The 21,190-nt window shown below is 42.2% G+C and overlaps 1 protein-coding gene across 2 annotated transcripts in view; it reads right to left on the bottom strand.

The window, feature by feature from the left end:
- The window catches only part of IYD (iodotyrosine deiodinase), a 32,106-nt gene extending 15,483 nt beyond the window's left edge, over positions 1-16,623 (bottom strand). Inside the window, exons 1-2 of one of the 2 annotated variants that reach the window (XM_037810845.1) lie at positions 16,373-16,623; positions 1,411-1,602 (exon numbers count right to left, since the gene is read on the bottom strand). In XM_037810845.1, coding sequence (XP_037666773.1) covers positions 1,411-1,602; positions 16,373-16,550 — 370 coding nt within the window. In that variant the 5' untranslated portion in view covers positions 16,551-16,623. Of the gene's footprint in view, positions 1-1,410; positions 1,603-16,372 lie in introns of those variants that run through there. The other variant, XM_037810851.1, reaches the window with a different exon arrangement.
- Between the last annotated feature and the right edge of the window lie 4,567 nt (positions 16,624-21,190).

The following is a 21,190-nucleotide window of genomic DNA, read 5'->3' as shown; positions in this document are numbered from 1 at the left end:
GGAAAGAGGAAACTTTAAATCATAACATTTAAAAACACTACTCAAAAAAGCAACGGAACTGTCAATTGTTTAGCACCTATATCAAAGCCCTATAAGCAACTTCAAGTTTAGGGTCTCACTGGGGAGACAAGAAAACTCTTTGCTCTGGGCACTAAATGCACACAACGGCATGTATTCCAATCTCCTGGGCTTCAGGAACTCTCAGCTTGTACTTTGATCAGTTCTGGTGAATGACACTCAAGGAGCTCAAACTCCCTTTAAGGTTCCTGAGCCAGCTTCCAAACCTGGTGTCACCCTCGGTCTTAGAGAGGACCCACCATTCCCATCGGTGGATCAAAGTAACCCACTGATGGAGACGTTTCAACAGCAGCTCTTCCTTTCATCTTAGTGAGTAATCTAATGGCATAATCTTGGCCTCCAGCTCTTGACAGGGGTCTTGTTGCCCACTCCACTCCCCAAACTTGGAGGGCACGATTGGCTTCCAAAATGCAAAGCCAAAGCTAAACATGAGGCACCGATTTCTGAACAGAGTGATTCCAGTTCACTTTGTATCCATGTTATGTATTCACTAAATATTTACTCTCCAAACAGAAGAAGTAAATTGTGGATCTCTCTACTGTTTCCAGTTATGCCACATTTATTTAAATATCTCAACAGTCTAGTGCATTTGGATTCTTAACTGAAATGAAATGCTTTATTCTTGCTTCCTTTTAATTGTGCAATGAATTCTCAATGGACACACAATAATTTCTGCAAATGAAATTAAAGATGATTTTTATGGGAATAAGACTCCAATGAAAGGCAACTCACAAACGAGAGCTTTCTTTTATATTCCCTCCCCTTTTTCTGTAACTTTTTTTTTTTAATCTTTTGTGGAGATATTAATTTACACTGAAAATGGGTTTCCCTTGCTTTGGTTTACTTTGCAAATTCACGAGTAAGTTTTGCTACCTAATTAAAATACTGTATTAGATCCTCATGGTGTGTAATGTAAGAGGATTGTTTCCAAAAAAGAGAACTATGAATGTTTGTATACGTGTGAGTATGTGAATGTGTGTGTGTGTGTGTGTGTGTGTGTGTGTGTTTTAAGGGAAGAGGAAAGAAAGAGAATGACTTCTCTTCCAATGGGGGCTATGTTCAGAAATTTTAATTTTAAATGAAATTCACAAAATGGAATACTTTCAGAAGTTTTGAACTATTATCACAACTGCTTTCAGTAAGATTATAAACATCAAAATACAGAAAGTGGAAATCATTATGCTTCTGGAAGCAAGTAAAGGCCTGGATAAGACTTTACAGCTGAACACATCATTCTAGCTTTATCCACCATGTCTGGACTTCATTTCTGCAATATTGTCATGTAGTTGACCTCAGTTCACATCCTCCCAGACTCGCTGTGTAGCTACAAACCTGCTGCCTTGATGACATTGTCGATGACTTCCATTGGGACTTGCTCATCACTTATGAACCTGACAGATCGCCTCTTATCGAGAAGTTCATAAAATTCCTGGGATCTCTTAGCCATTTCTTTCTCAGAGTACCGGGTGTGGGAGAATGGGATATGTTCAATGTTTTCTTCTGACTCTTGCCATTCATCAGCATCTGCAAATAAGAACAAAGGTAGCAATGTAATGGTCTCTTTTGTTCATTAGCCACTGCGGAGAAGGTGATAAAGCTCTCAATAATGTCTGTAAGGTCATGAGCCCAAAGACATTGACCCAAGATGAGAAAGAAGAGATCCACAGAATCTTGACCTGGTTATTAAATAAGAAAGAAAAAGAGGAAAACTTATCTATAAAAAGATTAGGAATTCAAATGTCTGTTAATGGTAGACTACGTTATTTGAAACAATCTCCCACCAACTGAAAACCCACTAAGATGACTGAATAATGTATTTTTTAAATGTCCTTTCAAAGTCATGGAAGAGCTGATAACCTAGGAAAAATAAAAATCCTGGGCCAAAACTGAAGGGAGATATGTGAACCCACAGAGGTAAATAAACACAGAAGCTGCATTTGCCCTGATTGCATTTGCCAATCCCTGGAAATGTGAATTTCCATTGAAATATCCCCAAGGATCAAGGGGGACAGAAATCAAAGCCCAGGCCTACACACAATGGCAAGTCTAAGAGAGACCCTTCTCTCAGTAAGCTGAGACCCTGAAGTGCTACACCCTCAAGGTAAGGGCAAATCAGAAATAAATCAGTCCCCAAAGTGCTCTTGCAGCCAGGGTTTATACCATTTTGGTAAGTCCTGGAAACCTGAAACTTGGCATTGGTATAAGGTGGTCTTGTCTGAAATTACTCCAGGCCCCTAGCAGAAACAAATGCCAACATACAATAATTCCTTAATAATTTAAAGTTCAATCACTAGCAGCCACCATATGCAATCAGGCACAAAAGGAAATAAAATACCTTGAGCAAGAAACAGCAGAATCAAAGTTTAAAAGTAGAACCAGAAGCCCAAAGTCTTTAAATATTGGAATTATCATGCTCAGGAGATAAAGCAACTATGATTGGAATTAATCAGGCTCAGGGGATAAAGCAACTATGATAACTATGTTTAGAGGGGAAAAAAAGACATGCCTAATAAATCTGTAGAGTACAGACAATAATACAAAGTGACGTAGCAAATATGGAACAAATAGAACTTCTAGAACTAAAAAATAAAATAATAGAATTAAGGCTCCAATGGATGGGTTTAAGAACAGATTAGACATACCTAAAGAAAGAATTAATGAACTGGAAGACAAATTAGAAGAAAATATCTAGGATTGAGCAAAGAGAGCCCAAAAGATGGAAAACGTATAAGAAAAAGCAAGAAAAATAGAGTTGAGTGAGAATGCCTAATATATATTTGATCCTAGTCTCAAAAGGAGACGAGAAAGTGAATGTGACAGAGGCAATATTTGAAGGGATACTAGCTGAGAATTTCCCAGGATTGATGAAAAAAATACCAAATCTGCAGTTCCAAGAGGCCTAGTAAATTCCAAGTAGTGTAATAAAAAGAAAATAGCATCTTTTATAACCAAATATAGAATCTTAAAAGCAGCCAGAGAAAAAATATGACCTTCAGAAAAGTTACAGTAAGAATGCTAACTGAATTCCTAATAGCAACAAGAATAATTACATTGACTATAAATGGACTAAATACTGCTGATAAAAGCCAATGATTTCCATTAAGTCCAAATATGTTGTTTATAAGAGACACAACTAAAACAAAAGAATATAGAAAGGTTAAAAAAAAAGGATGGAAAGTTTATAGCATGTATCACATCTCTGTATTAATATCAGATGTAAGGCAAAAAGTATTATTGATGATAAAGAGGGTCACTTTTTAATAAGAAAATGTTTAACTAACCTGGAAGACATAATTTTAAATGTGCATGCACTTATATTATAGGACCTCAAGTCAGACTTTCAAGAAGAAATTTGAAAATCCACTATCATGGTGGAAGAACTTAACATGCTTCTCAGAAATGACAAAATAATCAGGAAAAAAATCAGTAAGGATACAGTAAATTTTGAACAAGGCAATTGACAGAGGTGACTAAATGGACGCACGTAGAATGGACAACTGCCAAAAGCACATTCTTTTTAAGCAAACTCAAAATATTTATAAAAAATTGGCCATTCATTAGGTCTGGAAAATAAGTAACAAATTTCATGGAATTGAAATCATATAGATAATGATCTCTAACCACAATACAATTAAGCCAGATAATTGTGAAAAGTCCCCATATGTTGGAAATTAATAAATAACATTTAACCCATGAGTCAAAGTAGATGACTTTGGAGATTAGAAAGCATTTCAAAATGAATGATATGAAATATTATGTATTAAAAATCTATGCAATAATGATAAAGTATTATATTTAGGGGAGCATTTAGAGCCTTAAATGCATACATTAGATAATATGAATCCCTAAAAATTAATGAATAAAATATCAATTTCAAGAAGTGATTAAAAGAATAGCCAAATAAAATCAAGTAAGTAGAAAGAAGTAAATACTAAAATAAGACATATTAGTGGAAAGGACAACAAACATCCAATAGAAAGAAAGATCAAAACCAAAAGTTGTTTTCTTTATAAAGACTTTATAAAGTCCATTTCTTTTAAATGGACAAACCCCTAGCAAGATTGATCAAGGAAAAAAGAACCCCCTAGAAAAATATCAGGAATGAAAAAGGAAAAGAAATCTCTGGAAGCTCATTATCTGTAGGTCAAGATCTTACAAAAAATAAAATGCAATAGAGGATTTAATAGTTGAATCTGAAAATGTTAAACTGAGAAAGAAGAAACTAAACCCACAGAACTGGCAGAAATGAAGGAAGATGCATCTGGTGAACTAAAATTCTAACCTAGGGCAAACTCGATCATATTTTAGAAGGATAAATAACATTGCGAAGTACCTAGTATGCTTTACAAACAAGATTTCAGAGACTTTATTGTTGAATCCCCAGATGCCTCATTCCAATATTCCCACAACTGTTGATTATATATCCAAAACGTACAATGAATGCTGAGTGTTGTTTTTTTTTTTTTTCAGTTCTCTAGCCCATGGGTAGACTTTGATTTAGTCTGAACTCCAAAGACTGAAATGTGAACTACAAAGATATCAACAGAAATAAATTCCAAGATATTGTCTTCAATCAAATAGATAAAATTATTGAGAAGGGGAATGTTCTGGATAGAGAAATATACATATATATGTATACACACACACACACACACACACACATATACATTGCTGGTCTTTGGCTTCTCATGGTTGTTGAACTTCACTGGCTCTTAGAATCTAGGAGGCAAAAGAGACCAAAAGGAGACCCATACAGAAAGTAGACCTGGGAACATCAAATCAGAAGGGATTGATATGAGTTGGATTTTTTCAGGGAACTTCAAAACAGGTAAATAAAGCTTCACCAAGAAGTCTGCTTGGGAAATAGGCACTGAAAATATCAGTGGCACCTGGGGGGGGGGGGTAGATAATGTTCTTACACAACTGAGTCTTTACTAAACCAGCCCAATTATTCTGCAGCCTTAAGGGAAATTGGTGCAGAGAAGCCATATCACCTTAGGTGGCAACTCCTACTTAAATATGAACAGATAATTAGAGTCTGAGATCATGACATTGCTGAAAATGTTCAGCATTCACTTTCCTAAAGTAACAAATGTGATTTTTTTCAAGCTATTGAAATTTATGTGTGTGCATGTGTATACATCTTACCTGTATCACTACTGTACTACCTAAAATGTCTCTAGCAAATTGAATTTAGTGCTGTTGCATCTCTTCCTTATTGAAACCCCCTCCCCAAATCCAATGAATATTTGCCTGATATGATGTATATCCAATGCCTTGAACTGCATGAGAGAAAGCAATTACTTGTGACTTTCTTTCTTGAATGAATACAAATCCACTCGATGGCACGAATTAGCTGATGATGCGGTCATGGTCATGGCTGTGATTGTGGTATCTAGTAAAGGATTTCCACTTCTGGTAGAGGTTGGTTAGGTAATTTGGACCAACCCTCCAAGATAAAGAGAGCTAAAAATCCTTAATAAAATATATTTGTGCCGGTTTGAATGTATTATGTCCCCCAGAAAAAGCCATATTCTTTGATGCAATCTTGTGGGGCAGACAGAATAGTGAGGATTAAGTTGAGATGTTTGAATTAGGTTGTTTGCATGGAGATGTGCCCCACCCAGCTGTGGGTGGTGACTCTGGTGGGATACTCCCATGGAGGCGTGGCCCCACGCATTCAGGGTGGGCCTTGATCAGTGGAGCCATATAAATGAGCTGACTCAGAAATGGAACTGAGTGCAGCTGTGAGTGACGTTTTGAAGAGGAGCGAGCTTGCTAGAGAGGAATGTCCTGGGAGAAAGCCATTTTGAAACCAGAACTTTGGAGCAGACGCCAGCCACGTGCCTTCCCAGCTAACAGAGGTTTTCCGGACACCATTGGCCATCCTCCAGTGAAGGTACCTGATTGCTGATGTGTTACCTTGGACGTTTTGTGGCCTTAAGACTGTAACTGTGTAGTGAAATAAACCCCCGTTTTATAAAAGCCTATCCATCTCTGGTGTTTTGCATTCTGCAGCATTAGCAAACTAGAACAGATTTTGGTACCAAGAGTGGGGTGCTTTTGCTGCTGAGTTTGCAGATACCAAACATGTTGGAACGGCTTTTTAAATGGATAATGGAGAGTTTCTGGAAGAGTTGTGAGGAGCTTGATAGAAAAGGCCAAAACTGCTTTAAAGAGACTGTTTGTGGAAATATGGACTCTAAAGATACTTCTGACGAGGTCTTAAACAGAGATGATCAATGTGTTGTTGCAAACTGGAAGAAAGGCGATCCTTGTTTTAAAATGGCACAGAATTTGGCAAAATTGAGTCCTGGTGTCAGATGGAAGGAAGAATTTAAAAGTGACAACCTGGAATACTTAGCTGAGGAGATCTCCAGACTACCTGTGGAGGATATACCCTGGCTTCTCCTTGCAGCTTATAGTAAAATGAGAGCAGAAAGAGATAAACTTAGAACTGAACTCTTGGGTTCAAAGAAACCAGAAGCTGATGGCTTGGAAAATTACGAGCTTCCAGGGGGTGGAATCCCAGAAGCTACAGCCCAACGTGAGGATGTAACTGAACATGGAACCCAGCCGCCATTTCAGTACAAGCCAAGATTGGAGATGGAATTATCCAGAAAGGATTTGTGGAAACTCCTATTGTCTGATGGCTTTGACCCCTGTGTGCTTCATGCAAAGCCAACAGAATTTTTGCGAGAACTTTATAGACAGAGCCGCTGCCAGTCTGGACTGGAGGAGACAGACAAGGAACAAATTGCAGGAAAAATTTCTTCAAACACAGAGCCATGGAGGTTGAGGTCTGGAGTCAAGAGGCCTTGGGCTGGGAGACTGGAGCAGCCCACACGCATGGAAAGGGTGAGTTTGCCCCGGAGGTCGAGGGTGGGCATTCCACATCGATGCTCTGGAAGAGTTTTGCCACCCGAGGTCCCAAAGAGGGTGGAGCACATTCCCAGGGAATTGGGGAGAGCCTGGCTGCCACCACACTGTTCTGAAGGGGTTGAGCATGTGCCCTGGAGATGGAAGGGAATCCGGGAGCAGCCCCAATGTTTGAGGAGGCTGGGGCCGAGAAGGTGGTCTTCCCAATGTGGGTATGTTGGAGCACTCACCTAAGCGTTTGGAGAGGAAAGGGCTGCCGAAAAGGCCCTTAGGAAGGGTTAGGCTTCCACTCTCTCAAGCCCCAAGGATGCAACATTGTTCTGTAAATGACTCTTAGACTTTGAAATCTAATGGAGTTTGTCCTGCAGGTTTTAAGAACTGTTTTGGTCCTGTTAACCCTGTTTTCCTTACTGTTTCTCCTTATGGCAATGGGAATGTTTATCCTGTGAATGTCCCTCCTTTGTATATTGGAAGCATATAACTTGTTCTAAGTCCACAGATTCAAGCTAAAGGAAAAGTATGCCTTAGGACTGACCACGCCTATATTTGATTTTGATGGGATTTTGTACTTAACTTTTGTTACTGAAATGGTTTAAGTTTTTGTGATATTGTGATGAAATGAATGTATTTTGTATTTGGAAAGATAATGTCATTTTGGGGTCCAGGGGGTGGAATGCGCCGGTTTGAATGTATTGTGTCCCCCAAATGCCATTATCTTTGTGGTCTTGTGGGACAGACGTTTTGGTGCTGGTTAGATTTGCTTGGAATGTGCCCCACCCAGCTGTGGGTGGTGACTTTGGTGGGATACTCCCATGGAGGTGTGACTCCACCCACTCAGGGTGGGCCTTGATCAGTGGAGCCATATAAAACATGCTGACTCAAAGAGACTGAACGGAATGCAGCTGTGAGTGATGTTTTGAAGAGGAGCAAGCTTGCTAGAGAGGAATGTCCTGGGAGAAGCCATTTTGAAACCAGAACTTTGGAGCAGACGCCAGCCATGTGCCTTCCCAGCTAACAGAGGTTTTCTGGACACTATTTGCCATCCTCCAGTGAAGGTACCCGATTACTGATATGTTACCTTGGACACTTTATGGCCTTAAGACTGTAACTGTATAGCCAAATAAACCCCCTTTTTATAAAAGCCAATCCATCTCTGGTGTTTTGCATACTGCAGCATTAGCAAACTAGAACAATATTTTAAACCATTTTCTTCTAAGCATCCATAGAGCTAAAAAGACATGTACAATTACAGTCAAATCCAGGTGAAGGTGAGAGTTCCCATCCAGGTAAGCCTAGAACTCCAAATGTGCAGAGGGCATTTTTCAATCATCAGGAAATAACTATGAGGCTAAGGTGAGACAAGATGATGGCAACGAAAGTCAAAACCATATGATCGCTCCCGCACTTTAAGCTGGGAACCTGAAGGGCTGTGCCCCCCACCATTGAGGGATAGAATTCAAGTAAGCCAGATCTGGTATGTACTTGCAGCCCAAGTTTATATCCCTTGGATGACTCAGGAAATCATAGGCCTTGACCTTAGGTTAAAGTCATCCCAGGTTGTTAATTTCTGTCATGTAACTGGTAGGTACTAGAGTGACTATTTTCTGGAAACAAGTACCAGTATCCTAGACCTCAATAAGTTTTAACAAGTAATTTTGCAAAACAATAGCCAACATGCCATTAAAGACAACAATACATTCAAGGAAATGAGGTCATGAACTAAAATCATAGAAACCATAGGCAACAGAAATGCACCCACAGACTTAAGATATTGGGGTTATCAGATATAGACCATAAGACAGCTATACTCAGAATGTTCAAAGAATTAAAAGATGAGAGTGACAGTTTTGGCAGGATTATGGCATAGCAAATCTGAAGAAAAAGGACAATTTCTGTAATAATCTAAATGAAATTTTCAATAGGTTTAACATCTGAGTAGACACAGCTCAAGAGTAAATTAATAAATCGTAAGTTAGGTTCTTCTTACTGATCCAAAGTGCAGCATGAAGAGACAAAGTGATAGAAAATATGGAAGAGAAAGTAGAAGACACTAGAGGATACAGAGGAAATTTATATTTCTTGACCTAGGAGATAGTTCTTCAGGGTTTTGCTTTAAAATTACTTGTTAAACCATTCATTGCATTTTAGGCATTTTCTCAGTAAGCATTCTTCTTTCTCAGAATTAAGAATTTTTTTTTTAATGACAAGGAGGTCATAAAAATTAATTACCATAAAACCCAAGGATAGAGCAACTGACCAGAATTTTTTAATAAGCACTTCGGTAAAAGGAGAAAAGAGGCCCCTTGACATTTTCTCAATGCAGTGAAAATTCAAGAAGGTAGAGTCTAGGTAAAGTGGGCACTTAGATCCTTAGTCATGAAATTCTTGCCATGTTACCGTTTCTCAAACTATGATTGTAAAACCAATCTTTTAAAAATTCCTATTTTAAATATAAAATGTCAGTGCTTTCAAGAAAGAGTTAAAGTGTGGGAACCTGGGGCCCATTCCCCAAAGGCCTTAAAGACTACACACAGCAGTTTGCATGATCCAGGTCAGTTAAGGTTTGACCTATTCTTCTTGTAAAATCAGGTGCTAAATGTAGTCTATACCCTGAAACTCCCTGAGATACTGTTATCTACAAGATAATCTATAATCCTCCCCTCCTCCCTGTTGATTACAATGAATCCCTCCCTACATCACAAGACCCCCCACTCCCACCTTATGCTCTCATACCCACTGGAATGTCGAGCCCTTATAAACAGTTTATTTAGCCCCCACAAAGTGTAGAGTATCTTCACGTTGAGCTCTGAACCTGCCACCAATCAGAGCAGTTCCTGAATCCATTAGAGCATCTCCAGAATCCAGGCAATGTGACCAACTTTCATTTTTCCCTTGTAAGTAAGCCCTTAATAAAAAGTTCATGCTTCTGAACATGCCTGGCATCTTCTTTGGGCTCTCAGCAGCAAAGGCCCACTTGGCCCGTGACATAAAGTTTAAAGAAATGAGGGAGAACTTGACATTGTAACCCAAACTGGCCATAGCTACTTTTACCTTCTGAGCAAAGTTGACATAGTTCATATCAGTGGAAGATAAATCTCCATTCGGCCCACTTTCCCTTACAAGACTGATCAGTGGAGGAGAGGCTAATGCAAATTTTAAACCTCTAATGGTTTTCTTCTGCTGCTAACTCTCCCTGGAGTAGGTGGACCACTGGGTTTTGGAATATAGGAATGCATCTTTGGATAAGAGGAGCTAAGCTATCCTCCATGATAAAGTGAGGGGAACTGAATTTGGGAAGAAGTTCCAAAGGCAGGTTTACAAAACAAAACAGCTGATAAAATTATATGGAGAAAGTCCTGTGGACCCCTCAGAGACAAAACAAGCAAACAAAACAAAACAAAACAAAACGAAATTTTAAAAATGCCCTACTTCCTCTTTGAACTCCCTCTTGAGTTTCCTCTTTATCTTTTGAAATTTGAAACTCCCACCAAAGCAGCCAACCCAGATAGCCAATTAAGGCATTAGTTGATTACATTTCACCTAATACAAAATAAAGCCCCAAACCTGCCCTAAACCCTTGTCCAATCAATAGGAGTCAAGCTAACTTCCTTTTTATGTCTATACAAATCACTTGCCGTCCCTAGAATACCTAAGCAGCCACTGTTTTTGCAAGTGATCTGGTTTCCTTGCTGCAGCAAATCTCTGGTGTCCCAAATAAAGTGCTGTAGTCTGCAAACTAGAGTCCAGTTTGTCTTTCAACACAGTGAATCCAAAACTCTTAGAAGCAAGAAAGGGCTGACCCAAATGCTATTGCCCTGAGTATTTGGTGAGATGTGGAGAAGTCACAGAAAGAAAAACAAAAACACTGATTTCCACAGAAACAGAAGTCAGAAATCCCTAAGGTCTGAACCCGAGAGCCGGAGGTGGCTCTGAGAGCACAAGTTCCCTGGAAATTCTCAGAAATTCCAGACGGATCTTCAGTCTTCCCAAAGGTGTGGAATTGGGGATTCAGCTTTTTGATATGTGAGTGTGTGTGAGTCTGTGGGTGTCTGTGGGTCTAAAATGCATGAGTATCATTAGCTAAGGAAATCAAAGCATGAAAACATGAGGCAATCCTGAAGTCGACGTCTTTATTTGCATGGGACTGAACAGCTTTCTCCTTTTTAGACTTCTGCTCAGGAGATGCCAATAGCAATGATTTTTCAATGTCTTTTTGGGACAGGGGGTGAAAGGAGGGTGACTCGATAGAAGGGAAATCTCTGGTGGGATATGATCAGTTTGGGGAAAAAATAACAGTTCCAGTATTATAATTGTATGTTTGCAAAACTCAGAACACTGTGTATAATACAAATGGCACTGAATAAGCTTCTCCAAGTCTTCCCAGAAGGCAGAGACCCACAATTTGTTCAACAAGTGTTTACTGGTTATATATTAGTGAATAACAAACATAGAGATGGTTTTTACGCTTTGGCATGCAAATGGTTAAACCAACCAGCAAATGTGTATAAGTAGAGAATCACAAACCATGACTGCCAGTGAAGATGTTAGCTCTCTAGAAGTGGCACAGAACAAGGTGGGAGGTCTGGAGAGGGAGGGCTCGAAGGGGCCCTCTGGGGGCCTGGCATCTAAGGTGCAGCCTGAGCATAAAGGACAAGGTGGTGTTTGGGGCCGACGAGGGGGGTGAGAACGTCTCAGCATCTGAAAGGACCTAAGAATGGCTGGTGTGTTGAGCAAGGGAGCCTGGCTTAGATAAAGTGGAGAAGGGATTATGTAGGCTGTGAAATGTGCTCCTCGGAAGACTGTGGATGGAGCTTGGTATCATAGGAAGCCAGCCACGGGTGTTAAGAAGAGTGATATGTCTAATTTATGCTTTGAAAAGCATCTTTTGGAGCGAGGCAAAAGTGAAAATGGAGAGACCCACAAAGAGTTTCCTGCTATAGCCTGGGGGATGGATGATGCTGGTTGGGACCAGTTGTTGCAGAAAGGCTGGGAGCCGTGGACAGATGCATGAAGCATCTTGGAGATAAAATTATAAAATGCCTTAATGTGTGCAGTTGGCCGTGGTGGGGCAGGCAAGGGAGGGACTAAGGGTCACTGCCAGGTTCCTGGCTTCAGTGACCAGGAGACGATGGGCCATCTGCTCAGATGAGGAGGCCTGAGAGGCACGTGGCTCAGGGGAGGTGGGACGGGAAGGAGAGGGAATCACCCATGTGTCACATTGCAGGTGCCTCTGAGCCACCCAAGTGGAAAGGTCAAGTACGAGAGTGAATGTCAGAGTCCAGAAGGTGGGATGCTAATTTGGGAGCCACACATAGAGATGAGAGCATCCAACAGGAATGGGGTGAAGACAGCAAGAAGGCCCAAGACCTGGTCTTGAGGGACCCGGACGTTCTCCAGGTGGGATCAGGTGGAGGGCTACCTTCTCAACACTTACTCCCACGTGCCTCACCCCAAGGAATGTCAGGAAAGAAGGGTAGAGAGGTTTCCCACTCAAGGGCTAAGAAAACCCGATGCAAGAATAGTGGGCACCACTGTTTGCTCCTAGCTCTTAGTGAGGACACTTTCACACTTATTAGCAGGGCAGTCCTGGCCCAGACTGCACACATTTAATTAGAAGGCCCAGTCACTGAGTCAAAAGGAAGTAGGTGTGATGGGGGACTGACAACGAGCTCCTCACAGCTTTCTAGCAATTGATTCTAAACTAAGCCAGATATCAGTGTCACAGGACAGCCCTGAAACTTTCTCAACTGTGTCAATAAAGACTTTCAACCTCAAGGATACGTTCTACACCATTTATGGTTAAGTCTGACAGCTTCTGTAGATGGTAAATGGATGCAGGCAAATGCATTAAAGGTTTCCTTGACATGTTTCAAAGAGAGATCCCTAACTCTTTGGAGCTCTTCAGCATTTGTACAAGCTAAAGTTGGCCTTGCGGCTGACTCAGCAGTTTTTGCAGCTTCCAAAAGTCCAAAGCAGGTTCTACTGATCTAGCAGAATGAGGCAAATTGTTGCCTGGGTATTATCAGTGCCAATCATTCTCCCTGACTAGGGCAAACCAACCATCCTCTGCTTCTGATTGGATGGGCCTGAGCCTCTCAGAGCAGGACCTAGTGGGGCCGCTGGGCTTGCTGCCTCCTGTGTCTTGTGGGCAACCAGAGCAGATCAGAGCACCACCCTCCCTCCACAGGGCAGTGAGCAAATGCCAAAGGTACCACTTTGCTCCTGTCACTGAGCTCCTGAGTGCCTCAAGGAGTGAGGTCCTTGCCCAGAAGCAACTCCTTTCTTCTCCTGCCTCCATCCTAGACCCTTTGTTGGGGGTAGGAAGGCTCCCCTACAAAGCACATGAGTGCCATCCATTTTCCCCACTTTTGCATGCAAGTCTTGTGCTGCCACACTGGGGGGTTTGCCCTTGATGCCAACAGCAACTCACTCTTTATCTTTGCTGCGATGCCAAGGATTCCCTAAATTGCTCCATAATCAGGTTTTCTGGCCAAGCACTCCTAAGTCACATCTATCTTTGACATTTAGCATGGAGGTATTTTTCTGGCTGTGTCTCCAGATAAGTTGCTTCAGTTGTATTGAAGTTCAATTTCAAAAATCTTTGCAAATGGGCCCCAAATGTTTCTAATTATGAATGTGTAAGGTTGACATGTGCCACGTTACCCACCTTCATTGCTTCAGCTTTTTGGGACCCTTGAGGAGCACATTCCTGTGGGCAGGTGTGAGTCAGCTATCTCAGCAGACACTGTCTGAAGTTGGAGAAGGAGAAATTTCAGGGCTGAGGACCTGCCCTGAAACATCCCCTTTTCCACAGTTTCAGCATTGTTCTCCCTGCTTGGACCAGGGCTGTATATCCCAGGCAAGCGGGTGGGGTGTGGTGGGGCATTAGCATCGGAGTGAGTCCATCCCTGTACTGACTTATCCAGTGCTTGAATTGGGGATCTGAAGCCCTGAGCTCACTGGGACTATCAGTCGTTCACTCCCCATCTGTGGTAGGGTTGGGGCTGGGGGCTGGGGGTCCCTGATGGAAAGACATTGGCTAGAGCAATGCTATCCTGTGGTAAGAGAGTAAAGGTGACCTTCATCTCTTTGGGGTCTCTCCAGAGGCCCAGGTTGATTTTAAGTTTCCCACAGTGGGACCCACTCAGGGCTGTGCTCAAAGACAATGATTTAATTCATATTCACTCATCTAAACTTCCCTGTCCTGTGTCCCAGAACCCTGAGGTCTTACAGGGGTTCTGGCAAACCGACCTTTTAAATTAGCCAGGCAACAGAATTAATGGGTGGGTGTGCCCAAGGGTGACACTTTCACCATTAATTATGATTATAGTAAAGAAGAGTGACACTGGCCAAACTCATTCTCTATAGCAGAATGCTGACCTTGTATAGAGGTTTGGGCAGCAGTGTGTTGGGAAACCAGCTCTTTGGAGAAGGAAATTAAAAAGACCCCAGATTTAGAGCACTTGCCCATTTCTTTGGTATAAATTCTTCCATCATGGCCTGATTTCAAGCTGCAGATGATTTAGCACATGGCCCACACAATTCCTGAATGTTTAACAATTGCTCCTGCAAACCCACATAGGAGAGCGCTAGCACACTGGTCAGTGTGGAAGCCTGGAGTTTGGGGACTAGCAGGCTTTCAGAGGTGTAAGGGGATTGACAGCTTTTGGAGGAGCCATGTTAAGGGCTGGGACATTCATTGATGGGTTGGCACAAGGGGCACTGGCATTGGAGTGTGTCCATCCATGACTGGCTGACTGCTAGAAACAAGAGGCTGATGTGGGTAGGTTGGCTTGTTATGCATGCTTACTGAATTGTCATTGAACCATTGACTAGATTTGAAAGTAGTTCTGATGGTTACTTGTTACCATAAGTGCCTAACAGTCTGTCATTTCCTAAGTTTGTGGGAACATTTTTATTAGCAGGTGTTACCCACACTAGATAAAAAACTTAACACAAACCTTTCTTAGAAGAAAATGGAAGATCTGGGACATTTAATTGAAATTTCAGTTAGTATGATAACTTTTGGATGGCTAGTGACACTCTGTATAGAAAAATCCCCACCACCATTAAAATGGACATTCCAGGAACTTTCATGAATCAAGGCTGACTAGAGGGTTTTTGTGTAGGATTTTCCCTTTATTTCAGTAGGGCAATATGCTGTTTGGGATCAGTTAGGTACCCCATAAAAGGCTGTGTTCTTGTAATCCATCCCTGAGGGCGCAGACTTATTGTGGATGGGACCTTTTGATTGGGTTGTTTCCATGGAAATGTGACCCACCTAATTCAAGGTGCATCTTCATCCTTTTCTGGAGTCCTTTCAGAGAACTCATGGAGAGAGAGAGAGTTTAGAAAGAAAACACCCTGGGAGAAGTAAGAAAGACCCACAGGAAATGCTGAGAGAGAAAATGCCTAGAAACATTTTGGAGAGAGAGAGCCATTTTGAAACCAGAAGCTAGGAGAGAAGGACCAGTAGACATCACTGTGTGCCTTCCCATGTGACAGAGTGTGACAGAGGAACCCTGGAGGCCAGCAGCCTTTCCTGAGAGAAGGTATCCTCCTCTTGAAGCCTTAATTTGGACATTTGTATGACCTTAAAATTGTATATTTGTAATCTAATAAATTTCCATTGAAAAAGCCAATCCATTTCTGGTATATTGCATTCCAGCAGCTTTAGCAAACCAAAACAGACAATCTGAAGTTTTCTCTTTGAGAAAGAAATAAAAGGCTTCCATATTGGAAAGGAAGAAATAAAACTTTCCCTATTAGCAGATGACATGATCCTATATGCAGAGAATCCTGGAAAATCCACCACAAAGCTCCTAGAGCTAATAAACAAATTCAATAACATGGCAGGGTAGAAGACCAGCACTCATAACTGTACAACACTAAAGTGAACCCTAATGTGGTCTAAAGTTAATAGCATAATTATAATAATATTGTTTCATCAAAAGCACCACACTAATACAAACTGTTAATAATAGGGAAATCTGTGCATGTGGCGGATGTGTGTAAGGGAACACTGTATGCACTTTCTGCACAATTTTTCTGTAAACCTGCAACTGCTCTAATAAAAAAATAATAGTTTTTAAAAAACCCAACTGCTTACCCCTACCCACTGCCAGCCCAGTGTGACTCTTCAGAAGGATTTAAAAAGCCAAACCAGGATTGGGGCCAGGGAGAAACCTCCACCCTTCAACAACTTTTACGCTGAGGACCCAGGAACCACGGTGGGTTTGTGCCAGCAGGTGACAAACCACCCACCTGCAAGGAATAATCTGCCTTTGTCCCACATGAATACAGGGAGAGGATGGGGCTGATTTGCCTGTGCATCTTCCTTCCCATGAGCCCGGCCACCAACTTGCACGCATAAAAACACTGACTGTTAGAGCCACCCCACCCGCTGTTGCTTTACCTTCTTCCTCGTGGTGGAGATCTGAGCTGTCTTTTAAGTCTTCATCCACCCCGGGCTGGGCCTGATCCCAGGTTCCAGTCTCCCCCTTCCTTCTCTCTCTACTGCTGTCAGCGTTTTTAAAGATCCACACCACCAAAATGCAGATGACTGCTACCAGGACTGGGGTCAGAGAGAGCATCGTGGCGAGTTGGAAGTGGAGCACTTGCAGACTTCTTACCAAGGTATTTAAAGAAACCGAGATAGAACAGGAACTCGGGAGGGTGGAGGAAGGGCTGAGGGGCGTGCCAGAGGGAAGGGATGAAAGGCAGAACTTCCCAGCTCCGTGAGGACTTTGCAAAGGAGCAAAGTTCACAGAGGTGGAGAGTGGAGCGGTGTTGTGGGTTTGTGCTGCAAGAGCAGTTCACTTTTGAATGATTCATATTAATCAATATAGTGTTAGGCAGTAACTGTTCTCTGAGAGCAGTGTCTTCAACTTGCCCAAAGCTAGATATAACCTAGAGAACTTGTTTTGAAAAGAACACTTTTCCAGGCAGCAACTCAGAGCTGGGGAAAGAAAATTTCATTAAAGTCGCCTGTTAATCTGCATTTTAAAGTAGCATGCTTGTGAAACACTGCCCTAAGGTTAGATTATGATTATGACTATGTTTGAACAAAGCACAGAAATCTGAATCAACATAGAGTAAAGAAATTCTCATGTTTTGCATTGGAGAATAAACTTAGGTCTAGGAAAAGTGCTACAGAGTGTCAAGTTAAAATGACAGCTCCATTAATTAAATACTAACTTGCTAACTAGAATTACTACTTTTTTAGCAAGGTACCAAAGTACATATAGTATGATTCCATTTGAGTAAAATAGAATGAAACATACTATATGTGTGTGTTGTATATTCATAATATTCATAATATTCCTTTAATTTAATATACTATAATTTTTTTAAACTGGCTATATTGAGATTCTCTGTACTAGCTTTGCAACTTTTTGTGAGTCTATATTTATTTCAAAAGGAAAAGGGAAAAAAAAACACTGTTGCTTGTTTTGGAGAGGTATGGTAACTGGATAGTTGGGTGACAAGGATGAAAGATAAGAATTCCATAATTTTGGAATTTTTAACCATATGAATATATTACCTATTCAAAAAATTAAAATATATTTTGATAGTCATTTTTGATGACTATGAAGATAGTTAATAGACAACTAATACTTTAACGTATGTTGCACTGGTTCTAATTCCAAAGAACTGAGTCAAAGATTGTAGGCAAAGTTTATTCTAGAAGAACTAGAATCCACATGAGAAGTTTGAAAGGCGGTAGCTCTGCCTGCCATGCCCACAGCCTTTCAAGAGCAAATTCCCCCTGTCAAAAGGGCATTGAGGTGCCATGTCTGCTTTCACGTGATTCCCATCCCACAGAGCCTAGCACAGCCTAGCTGCCTGAAGGCAGCAGCCTGTGCTATGGCCACGCTTGTCTTTTCGTTCTGCTAAAAATACAGAATAAATCTTCCATTCAGTAGCATGAGGGGAGCAGGACAAATGTGCAGAGAGAAGCCAGGTCTCTAAAGAGGGGCCGTTGGATGGGAGGCTCTGGGTCAGACCACATGCCTCCTTTCTCTCAAAGGATCAGAGCCATCCTCTGCAACTACAACCACAAGACCCAAATCATGTCAGTGTCAGAAACGGAATCAAACCTGAAGCAAACGGGAAAGATGGGACTGATGACAGCCCAGTGAGGGGTGGAGGGGGTGGGAAACCCTCCATTTCAGGATGGAGCACCATGAGCCCATGGGGTGCAGGGGCTGCTCCACTAATTAAGGTGTGGTCTGCCTCTCTCGGCTTTCAGACCATGAGCCTGACAAAATAAACCTTGGGGTATTCTGTAACCATTGAAAACCCTAGGGGATGAGAAATATAAGGACAACTATGCTGGATGGTTGTTTTTCATCATATTTGGAGACTTGCAGTGGGAAAAGGAAAGACTCATCCTAGATTGCTTAGCTCAGGGCAGAGAAGGGGAGTAAGGTGATCATTCATTCATTATTCATTCACTCCCTCCCTCATTCAACATATATTTTTGAGAAACCACGTGAGAGGATATGCTTTTTATGCAAGAAATAAAATGATGGGCAGAGCAGACATAGGAGCCACAGGCTAAAGGGGACACAAACAGGATCAAATCTCAAATTCATGTCATATCTCAATTTCCATAAGAACAGTTAAAGAGCAGAGTAGAGGGTGATTTGGTCTAGCTGTAAGTTTCCCAGTGGAAGGAATGATGGCGCTGGTGTTGGAACTCTGGGTGGGAGTCACTTAAGCAGAAGGGAAGAAGGAACCTTCAAGGCAGGGGGTTGTGTGAGTGAAGCCTGAGCACTGGAAGGAGGTCAGCACCTGGGGATGGCAAGGAGGGGGGTGTGTGCTAGATCCTGCAGGTCTGTGTAGGTTGTGAATAATTTTCTTTACCCTAACAACAATGGAATGTGGGGAGGGGAAGACTGGTCAACAAGGGCTGACATTCTCAAGTGCTTCCCATGAGGTGCCAGGTTCTCTCCTGAGCACTTTATGGTATCAACTCCCATATGCCCTCCAGCAGCTCCATGCTACAGGCCTATTATTACCTCCACTGCTCGAATGAGGAGAATGAAGCACACATGCCCAAGGCCAGGTAGTCTGCTCCCAGAGCCCTGTGCATTTTATTCGTATGGAATATGTCTCTAATGCTTTGAAAAGACCACTGCATTAGAGAGAGGGATCAGGGCAAAAATGGGCAGAACCAGTTGGAAAGTCACTGTCCCAGTTTAGGCAGGAAACGATTGACAGCCTGATCTAGCTAGTGGTGCAAATGCAGACAGCGATGAACTCGCTACATATTTGGGTGGTGCAGTCCACAGGACTTGCTGATGAATTCCACATGGAGGGTGAGAAAGATACTGAAAGAGGTGTCAGTGGCGATTTCTGGGTTTTCAGCTTGCAGTTCCGGATGGATTTGGTGCCGATGGCAGAGAGGCAGCTCTGGGGAGCTATGAGTTTGGGAAGGAAGAATCATGCCCAGTTCGTTGCACAGCAGATGGAGGCGTCTGTCAACCATCCAAAAGAAACGTCAAGTAGGGTGTAGGCTCTATAGTCCCAGAGCTCAAAGGAAAAGGTAGGACCACACATACACATTTGGAGGTCAACAGCATGTAAGGGATAGCTAAAGCTGTGAATGAAAAAGAGGTCCTCTAGGGTGTGGTATGGGAAACAGAGCATCTCACCCAAGGCTAAGCTGGGAGGAACACTGAGGGGAGCAGGTGTGAGGCGCTGAGGTAACCTGCAAGTACATGAGAAACACCTGAGAACATGGAGCTGGAAGCCTGATTGGGGAATGGCTGAAGGGAGACAGAGGTGGTGGCTTCCAATGGGAGGAATACAGAAAAGAGGTTTAAAAACTTGTTGCAGCACAGAGGAGAAGAACTTGTTACCAGTTAAAGGTGAGAGGAGGAGACAGTAGAACGAGCTGAAGCAGGTAAAGGGGGTGTTTCAGTTTGCTAAAGCTGCTGGAATGCAAAATACCAGACATGGACTGGCTTTTATAAAAAGGGAGTTTATAGGATACAAAGTTACAGTTCTAAGGTCATGAAAAGTGTCCACACTAAGGCATGCACAAGAATATACCTTCACTGAGGAAAGGCTGATGGCATCTAGGGTTCCTCTGTCACATGGGAAGTCACCTGGCTGGAGTCTGCTGGGCCTCTCCGGGATCAGCTTCTGGTTTCCGTTGCTTTCTCCAAAATGTCTCTGGGCTTCTATTTTAGCTTCTCTCTCCCAGCTCTGTGCCTCCTTGTTTGTTTCTCCCAGGGTATTTCTCTCTTAGCTTTGGGGGTCCTCTCTTAGCTCTCCTGGTGCAAACTCTGGATTTCATCTCTTAGTTTCTCTCCTGGTCCTAGGTTCAATGGCTGTGTCCAAAATGTCTCTGGGCATTTACTCTCTAAGCATCTCTCTCAGCTTCTGCAAGCATCTGGGTCTGTGTCAGCTCTTAGCTCTCTTAAGGACTCCAGTAAACTAATCAAGACTCACCTTGAATGGGCGGGGTCACATCTCCATGGAAACAACCTAATCAAAAGGTCCCACTCACAATAGGTCTGTCCCCACAAGATTGAATTAAAGAAAATGGCTTTTTATGGGGTACCTAACAGATTCAAACCAACACAGTGGGAAAGATGCCCAAGCTCCCATTCTAATACCCAAGCTACCATGCAGGGTTGATCTCAGCCAAGATAGCTTTCCTAGGGCTCCTGTTCTTAAATTTCCATGAGACCATTCCCCTTTCTCTCCATGAGAATTCCTGCCATACCCAAGATAGACCCAGTGAATCTTTGTGGTCCTTTACAACCAAAACAGTCTCCACAACTGGGCCACCCCCTCATCCGAAAGTCAAGATAGCTAAATTCTTCATAGTCACCACCAAGCACTATGATGATGGCTTCTGATACCATCATGGTTTCAAATGAGTGCTACTTTAGAAGCAGAGCTTGTGTGGGGACAGAGGGGGCCAAACTGATTGTTACAGTTTGCTAATGCTGCCCTTTTGCAAAATACCAGAAATCGATTGGCTTTTATAAAGGGGGTTTATTTGGTTACACAATTACAGTCTTAAGGCCATAAAGTGTCCAAGTTAAGGCATCAACAATCGGGTACCTTCACCGAAGGATGGCCAATGGTGGCTAGAAAACCTCTGTTAGCTGGGAAGGCATGTGGTTGGCATCTGCTCCAGAGTTCTGGTTTCAAAATGGCTGTCTCCAAAATGTCAGTGTCAGCTTCCAATGGCCATCTTCAAAATGTGTCTCTC

This window comes from Choloepus didactylus, chromosome 2, assembly GCF_015220235.1.
Source record: "Choloepus didactylus isolate mChoDid1 chromosome 2, mChoDid1.pri, whole genome shotgun sequence".
Taxonomy (NCBI): Eukaryota; Metazoa; Chordata; class Mammalia; order Pilosa; family Megalonychidae; genus Choloepus; species Choloepus didactylus.
The sequence above is the reverse complement of the archived record's forward strand: the minus strand, read 5'-3'. Positions and strand labels throughout refer to the sequence as shown.